This window comes from Somniosus microcephalus, chromosome 5, assembly GCF_052327205.1.
Source record: "Somniosus microcephalus isolate GS21.2 chromosome 5, FLI_Smic_1.0, whole genome shotgun sequence".
Classification (NCBI taxonomy): Eukaryota; Metazoa; Chordata; class Chondrichthyes; order Squaliformes; family Somniosidae; genus Somniosus; species Somniosus microcephalus.
Genome location: NC_140991.1, coordinates 320029339 through 320037901, shown reverse-complemented (window position 1 = coordinate 320037901; position 8563 = coordinate 320029339). Strand labels below are relative to the sequence as shown.

At 55.0% G+C, this 8563-nt stretch overlaps 1 protein-coding gene across 1 annotated transcript in view; it reads left to right on the top strand.

The window, feature by feature from the left end:
• Window positions 1–3068: 3068 nt before the first annotated feature.
• The window catches only part of ccka (cholecystokinin a), an 11410-nt gene continuing 5915 nt past the window's right edge, over window positions 3069–8563 (top strand). The window contains exons 1-2 of the mRNA XM_085987155.1: window positions 3069–3144; window positions 6149–6394. Of these exons, the coding sequence (XP_085843281.1) occupies window positions 6151–6394 (244 nt within the window). The 5' untranslated portion in view covers window positions 3069–3144; window positions 6149–6150. The remainder of the gene's footprint in view (window positions 3145–6148; window positions 6395–8563) is intronic.

Genomic DNA, 8563 nt, shown 5'->3' with positions numbered 1-8563 from the left:
GTCCGGAGCTCTGGGACCTGGGGCTTGGGGGGCTGGGTCAGTGGTCCGGAGCTCTGGGGCTTGGGGCTTGGGGGGCTGGGTCAGTGGTCCAGAGCTCTGGGACCTGGGGCTTGGGGGGCTGGGTCAGTGGTCCGGAGCTCTGGGGCTTGGGGGGCTGGGTCAGTGGTCCAGAGCTCTGGGACCTGGAGCTTGGGGGGCTGGGTCAGTGGTCCGTAGCTCTGGGACCTGGAGCTTGGGGGGCTGGGTCAGTAGTCCGGAGCTCTGGGACCTGGGGGGCTGGGTCAGTGGTCCGGAGCTCTGGGACCTGGGGCTTGGGGGGCTGGGTCAGTGGTCCGGAGCTCTGGGACCTGGAGCTTGGGGGGCTGGGTCAGTGGTCTGGAGTTCTGGGGCTTGGGACTTGGGGGGCTGGGTCAGTGGTCCAGAGCTCTGGGACCTGGGGCTTGTGGGGAGGGTGGGTCAGTGGTCCGGAGCTCTGGGACCTGGAGCTTGGGGGGCTGGGTCAGTGGTCCGGAGTTCTGGGGCTTGGGGCTTGGGGGGCTGGGTCAGTGGTCCGGAGCTCTGGGACCTGGGGCTTGGGGGGCTGGGTCAGTGGTCCGGAGCTCTGGGGCTTGGGGGGCTGGGTCAGTGGTCCGTAGCTCTGGGACCTGGAGCTTGGGGGGCTGGGTCAGTGGTCCGTAGCTCTGGGACCTCGAGCTTGGGGGGCTGGGTCAGTGGTCCGGAGCTCTGGGACCTAGGGGGTTGGGTCAGTGGTCCGGAGCTCTGGGACCTGGGGCTCGGGGGGCTGGGTCAGTGGTCCAGAGCTCTGGGACCTGGGGCTTGGGGGGCTGGGTCAGTGGTCCGGAGCTCTGGGGCTTGGGGCTTGGGGGGCTGGGTCAGTGGTCCAGAGCTCTGGGACCTGGGGGGCTGGGTCAGTGGTCCAGAGCTCTGGGACCTGCAGCATGGGGGGCTGGGTCAGTGGTCCGTAGCTCTGGGACCTGGAGCTTGGGGGGCTGGGTCAGTGGTCCGGAGCTCTGGGACCTGGGGGGCTGGGTCAGTGGTCCGGAGCTCTGGGACCTGGAGCTTGGGGGGCTGGGTCAATGGTCCGGAGCTCTGGGGCTTGGGGCTTGGGGGGCTGGGTCAGTGGTCCAGAGCTCTGGGACCTGGGGCTTGTGGGGAGGGTGGGTCAGTGGTCCGGAGCTCTGGGACCTGGAGCTTGAAGGGCTGGGTCAGTGGTCCGGAGCTCTGGGACCTGGGGCTTGGGGGGCTGGGTCAGTGGTCCGGAGCTCTGGGGCTTGGGGGGCTGGGTCAGTGGTCCGGAGCTCTGGGACCTGGAGCTTGGGGGGCTGGGTCAGTGGTCCGGAGCTCTGGGACCTGGGGGGCTGGGTCAGTGGTCCGGAGCTCTGGGACCTGGGGCTTGGGGGGCTGGGTCAGTGGTCCGGAGCTCTGGGACCTGGAGCTTGGGGGGCTGGGTCAGTGGTCTGGAGTTCTGGGGCTTGGGGCTTGGGGGGCTGGGTCAGTGGTCCAGAGCTCTGGGACCTGGGGCTTGTGGGGAGGGTGGGTCAGTGGTCCGGAGCTCTGGGACCTGGAGCTTGGGGGGCTGGGTCAGTGGTCCGGAGTTCTGGGGCTTGGGGCTTGGGGGGCTGGGTCAGTGGTCCGGAGCTCTGGGACCTGGGGCTTGGGGGGCTGGGTCAGTGGTCCGGAGCTCTGGGGCTTGGGGGGCTGGGTCAGTGGTCCGTAGCTCTGGGACCTGGAGCTTGGGGGGCTGGGTCAGTGGTCCGTAGCTCTGGGACCTGGAGCTTGGGGGGCTGGGTCAGTGGTCCGGAGCTCTGGGACCTGGGGGGTTGGGTCAGTGGTCCGGAGCTCTGGGACCTGGGGCTCAGGGGGCTGGGTCAGTGGTCCAGAGCTCTGGGACCTGGGGCTTGGGGGGCTGGGTCAGTGGTCCGGAGCTCTGGGGCTTGGGGCTTGGGGGGCTGGGTCAGTGGTCCAGAGCTCTGGGACCTGGGGGGCTGGGTCAGTGGTCCAGAGCTCTGGGACCTGCAGCTTGGGGGGCTGGGTCAGTGGTCCGTAGCTCTGGGACCTGGAGCTTGGGGGGCTGGGTCAGTGGTCCGGAGCTCTGGGACCTGGGGGGCTGGGTCAGTGGTCCGGAGCTCTGGGACCTGGAGCTTGGGGGGCTGGGTCAATGGTCCGGAGCTCTGGGGCTTGGGGCTTGGGGGGCTGGGTCAGTGGTCCAGAGCTCTGGGACCTGGGGCTTGTGGGGAGGGTGGGTCAGTGGTCCGGAGCTCTGGGACCTGGAGCTTGAAGGGCTGGGTCAGTGGTCCGGAGCTCTGGGACCTGGGGCTTGGGGGGCTGGGTCAGTGGTCCGGAGCTCTGGGGCTTGGGGGGCTGGGTCAGTGGTCCGGAGCTCTGGGACCTGGAGCTTGGGGGGCTGGGTCAGTGGTCCGGAGCTCTGGAACCTGGAGCTTGGGGGGCTGGGTCAGTGGTCCAGAGTTCTGGGACCTGGGGCTTGGGGGGCTGGGTCAGTGGTCCGGAGCTCTGGGGCTTGGGGGGCTGGGTCAGTGGTCCGGAGCTCTGGGACCTGGAGCTTGGGGGGCTGGGTCAGTGGTCCGGAGCTCTGGGACCTGGAGCTTGGGGGGCTGGGTCAGTGGTCCAGAGCTCTGGGACCTGGGGGGCTGGGTCAGTGGTCCGGAGCTCTGGGACCTGGGGCTTGGGGGGCTGGGTCAGTGGTCCGGAGCTCTGGGACCTGGAGCTTGGGGGGCTGGGTCAGTGGTCCGGAGCTCTGGGACCTGGAGCTTGGGGGGCTGGGTCAGTGGTCCGGAGCTCTGGGACCTGGGGCTTGGGGGGCTGGGTCAGTGGTCCGGAGCTCTGGGGCTTGGGGGGCTGGGTCAGTGGTCCAGAGCTCTGGGACCTGGGGCTTGGGGGGCTGGGTCAGTGGTCTGGAGCTCTGGGACCTGGGGCTTGGGGAGAGGGTGGGGTGGGGTGGGTGGGGTTGATGTGAGGAAGGTTGTCCCGGCTCCTCTCCCCGACACTGAAACAACGTCAGAGAAGTGTGCGAAGGATCTCAGCAAATCAGGGCGGGTCTCTGAGAGTATTTAAGAGGCGCTCAACTCAAGCCCATCTTCTGTCGAGGATTTGCTGTTGTGACTGTCAGGAGCACCGCGCTTGTCGGTAAGCAGACCTTTCATCCTTGGCGTTGGGGTTTGGTCGAGTCCTTTCTTGCCCAGTGTCTGTAAAGCTCGTGTCCGCTGTATGGTGTTATTGGCTTTGGTTGAGGGACAAGGGCACTTGCTGGAATTACTGCTCTTTGATGCAAGCTCCGTTTTCAAAAGAGATCCGTGTGGATAACTGAAAGGGCAGATAATATTACACCAGTAGGTAAATCTTGCCATAAATCCCCACCTTTCTCCCCATTCTGCCGAGCAAGCCTAGGTTTGATTATTTCAGGTGCTGTGGTGGGCGGCCCAGGTATCTGCTGAACCAGGTATTGGAAAGTCACTTATTAAACGTAGATGACAAATTAGTCTGGAAGTTGAGATATATTCGCCCAAGTTTACAGCCCTAACTCCCGCTGTGTTATTTACTGGTCAATCTCAGAGCCAGGGTGTGGAGCCCTGGTATGAGCGCTCCGACTGGGGTGCCCGGGAGTTTTGAAGGTATTGAAGAATCGTTCTTCTCTTCTCTGCCCTCCCTTTGTGCCCATTTACCAAATATAGAAACGGTTTGTGAAATGAGCGGTGAATCCCGAAAGCAAACACCATGAACTGACTTTATGTCAACTAAACTGAACCTGTTAAATGACATCAGTGATTGCAGCAGACGGACAGGCCGTGAGGTTTGTCCCCGAGAGGGGTTCCATTTGACACACAAGGTTAGAAAGTGTCTTTAGCCTATGATGGGCTTTTATAGCCATCGGGGATTTAAGCCCCCATCAGAGCCACTTTTTCAAAAGAGCTTTGCAAAGAGTGCGAATCAGCACAGACTAAAGGGTCAATCCATTATCCACAGACCGCGAAATGGGACTCCAGTCAGCCACCCAGTAACTGCTCGCTAGATATTTCCTTCCTAAAATACGTTTAAAAAATATATAAATTAGAACAAAATGGTTAGAAATAAAATGTATAAAATGCTGGTCATATATGCAGGGCAAGACGATCAACAGCTGCGACTGAGACCCTCACAGAAGATTTTCCAATAACCAGGGGGCATAGATTTAAAGTAATTGGGAGAAGGATTAGAGGGGAGTTGAGGAGAACTTGTTTCACCCAGAGGGTGGTGGGGGTCTGGAACTCACTGCCTGAAAGGGTGGTAGAGGCAGAAACCCTCGTCGCATTTAAAAAGTACTTGGATATGCACTTGAAGTGCCGGAACCTACAGGGCTACGGACCAAGAGCTGGAAAGTGGGATTAGGCTGGAGAGCTCTTTGTCGGCCGGCACAGACACGATGGGCCGAATGGCCTCCTTCTGTGCTGTAATTTTTCTATGATTCTATGATTGAAGCTGCTTTGATTGTAAGTTTGTGAATGATGGGTTTTTATGACTGGAATAATCTGCCATTCCTTTACCATGGTGTGGAGATGCCAGAGTTGGACTGGGGTGGACAAATGTAAGAAGTCACACAACACCAGGTTATAGTCCAACAGCTTTATTTGAAATCACAAGCTTTCGGAGCGCTGCTCCTTCTTCAGGTGAAGTGGAGAAATGCATAAAGACACAGCTTATATAGTCAGAGAATCATGTCAGATGTTTACAGGTAACCTTGTGATTTCAAATAAAGCTGTTGGACTATAACCTGGTGTCTTGTGACTTCTTACATTCCTTTACCAGGAACTGATATTGACCCGGGATGTGAGTGTCATCCGCTTTCACTCTCCATTCTGTGAGGTGCTGAATTGCTTTTATTCCCACAGCATGTTACACAGTATCTGCCTCTGGTCACCTCATGTTGTAATATAAAACGTTTTGCATGCCTTACATTTACAATAATGGGACAGGTCAGGGTTCATTGACAGCTTGTGCTGCCTTCACTATTATCCGCCCTTTGAGTTGTACCCAGTCATGGACTGGAGGATAGGAGGGCTTTCTATCCCTGGGCACTCACTGTATGCCCACAGCATCGCTCGCTGGTCCCCGACTGCTGACATACTTTCTACCAACTCTCTGCAGTATGGCCATCTAGGACACGGTGAACGGTCTTATATCAATTGGACAATTCACTATGAAAATGTTATTCATCTTATGTCCTGTGGGGATCTAGTTCACGCATTCTAGGAAAGCAGCTACATTGTCGACATTTCCTACACTGAACAAGCAACGACCATCAGCCGCCAATCTGGAGATGGCTGGTTCGCAGCCTTGGGCACCATCCTTTTTGAGAATGGTGTCACTGGGCAGCAACTAGACTTGGCACCCGGTCTGTGAAAATCGGATCATTTGATTGAATGCACGATAAATGTTATTAACGCCAGCCTCCTTTGTGGAGCCTCACTCACTGGAGACACATCCTGGGAAACCCAGCTGTGCTCCCCGTGGTTTTAAAGGACAGAAAGTTGCGCGGAACTCTCCCGCACTTTCCCAATATTCGCTCCTGGCGGCGCAGGCTGTGCGCTGGGAGCGCAGCGCTACACCTGACCTCCGAGTGCTCGGTGCCGCCACTCCGCTCACAGTGTTTCATTCCCCCGGTGTTACTCTTCCTCACCTTGATGAGGACAAAGAGTTTTAAAAAATACAGAAAAATAGCCAGCCCTATATTGTGAGGTCACCTACAGGGATTGAGTCAGTCTGCTGGGGACAGGCAGGTGCTTGTCTAACTCAGCCAGCAGATTAGAACAGCAAGATCCAACCGGGATCCAGACTTTAAGAGTGTCTCCATATTCCAGGCGTAGGGTTTATACAAGGTGGCAGTCTGATCTGTTGCCAGGGGGATAGCCTTGGTGATAAAGTTATTCGTACCAAATAGTATAGCGAGCGCGTTGAATCAATTACTCAAAGAATGTGGCTGGACCAGGGTGGCTGGTAGTCCAGGTTAACTGTATATATATCCGTAGCCTCGTTTGATTGTGAATGTTCCTCTTTATTAATGCAGTGAGAGTTCATTGACTGCTTAGGACAGCTGTCTGCCTGATTGAGGTGACCAGGTTTCACCTCGCCTTGTTCGCATGTCTTTTTCTTCCAGCTATGAACAGTGGGATCTGTGTGTACGTGTTTCTCGCTGTCCTCTCCTCTGGCTGCATGGGCAGACTCGCCACTGGGTCTGATGATGGCGGTCCGGCCGGCAGTGAGCTCAAGCAAAGCCTGGCCCTGCGCCACAGGCAAATTCGGGAAGCCCAGTCCACCGACCAGGTGAAACCGCTCCAGGACAGCGAGCAAAGAGCCAACCTGGTAGCCCTGCTCACGAGATACCTTCAACAAGTCAGAAAAGGTGAGCAAACTTCAACTGGCAACTATGATAGGTGTAATAATTCAACATTTTCTGTAATTGGTTGCTGAATGCATGTGAACATAAGACATAGGAGCAGGAGTCGGCCATTCGGCCCCTCGAACCTGCTCCGCCATTCAATGAGATCATGGCTGATCTGATCTTGACCTCAACACCACTTCCCTGCCCGCTCCCCATAACCCTCGACTCCCTTATCATTCAAAAATCTGTCTGTCTCCACCTTGAATATATTCAATGACTCCGCCTCCACAGCTCTCTGGGGAAGAGAATTCCAAAGATTCACGACCCTCAGAAGAAATTCCTCCTCATCTCCGTTTTAAATGGGCCACCCCTAATTCTGAGACTGTGACCCCTAGTTCTAGATTCCCCCACGAGGGGAAACATCCTCTCAGCATCTACCCTGTCAAGCCCCTCAGAATCTTATATGTTTCAATAAGATCCCCTCTCATTCTTCTAAACTCCAATGAGTATAGGCCCAACCTGCTCAACCTTTCCTCATAAGACAACCCTTCATCTCCGGAATCAACCTCGTGAACCTTCTCTGAACTGCCTCCAATGCAAGTATATCCCTCCTTAAATAAGGAGACCAAAACTGTACGCAGTACTCCAGGTGTGGTCTCACCAATACCCTGTACAGTTGTAGCAAGACTTCCCTACTTTTATACTCCAACTCCCTTTGCAATAAAGGCCATATAGTGGCTCATATAGTTTAACATACTTTTGTTAAATATTGTTGCAAAGTTTGTTGAATTTTTGTATATTTCACTATCTAGATCAGTAGATATGTATGGATGAGGAAGGCATGAGGATGTCTTAACACAAAAGCAAAATACAGCAGATGCTGGAAATCTGTCTTGCCATCCATCGATAGGACTTATAGTTCCTCCATCCCCAATCATAGCATCTTGCTATAAATGATCCTAGTCTATCTATCCATTTGCTTGGACTCTGTTGGAGATCTCGGGCATCATCTCTTATGTTGAGTTTCCGTGCCAGTAGAGGACCTGAAGTATAGACATCAAGGCTGTAACTACTGTACAAGGATTCTGCTTAGCCCTGCTGGGCCCCATATGCTCAGTCTATTTAAGTTTTAGCTTTGACGGTTTGTGTACGTTGGCCCATACTTTTGTGAGCACAGTCCATAAGGATGCCATGAGCACTCTCGTCAATGGTTGCTGTGGTCTATGCGCGATCTGAAAGAAAGCTTGCACGCTAAGCCTAGCAACCCCTGGTATCAATACACTGAAGCATTGGGTAACTCTCAATGTTACATGGCTGTGTGTTTGCAGCTTTGGTATACCAATGTGTCCTTGGGCAATTCTTCACCATCTTCTTTCTCTTCAGGGAATCCTGTACCCAATCATTTGTAGGTAGATGCAAATATTCAAAGCTACCATTGGGCCTTCTTTGGTTATGCTCGCTGACCTACATTGGCTCCCGGTCTGGCTATGCCTCGATTTTAATATTCTCATCCTTGTTTTCAAACCCCTCCATGGCCTCGCCCCCCCCCCCAACTATCTCTGTAATCTCCTCCAGCCCCACAACCCCCCGAGATATCTGCGCTCCTCCAATTCTGGCCTCTTGAACATCCCTGATTTTAATTGCTGCACCATTGGTGGCCGTGCCTTCAGCTGCCGAGACCCTCCCTCCCTAAACCTCCTCCTTTAAGGCGCTCCTTAAAACCTACCTCTTTGACCAAGCTTTTGGTCACCTGCCCTAATATCTCCTTATGTGGCTCGGTGTCAAATTGTGTTTGTTAACGCTCCTGTGAAGCGCCTTGGGATGTTTTATTATGTTAAAGACACTATATAAATACAAGTTGTCTGGAGGATTATAGCTCTCATTAACTCGTTGCATGAATAACCTTGTTCAGGGAGTCAATGTGTTTTGTGGTCCCCAGGTGTATTCTCTGGGGAAGGCTGTGATCTTCTTTCCCTCCCCCCCCCCCCCGTCTCCACCCCACCACCAAATCTTCCTCCCCAGAGGGAAGCTGTGAGCATCTCAGAATGAGTAGCTGCCGATGAAAATGATGTGAACAGGGACTGTGACTGTGCAAGTAGTGGTGGGTTAATCATCCTCCACAGCAAAAGGTTGGGAATTTCCAGGCCAGACTCATTTATGGGTGCTTTCTTGGGTTATGGTTTGGGAGAC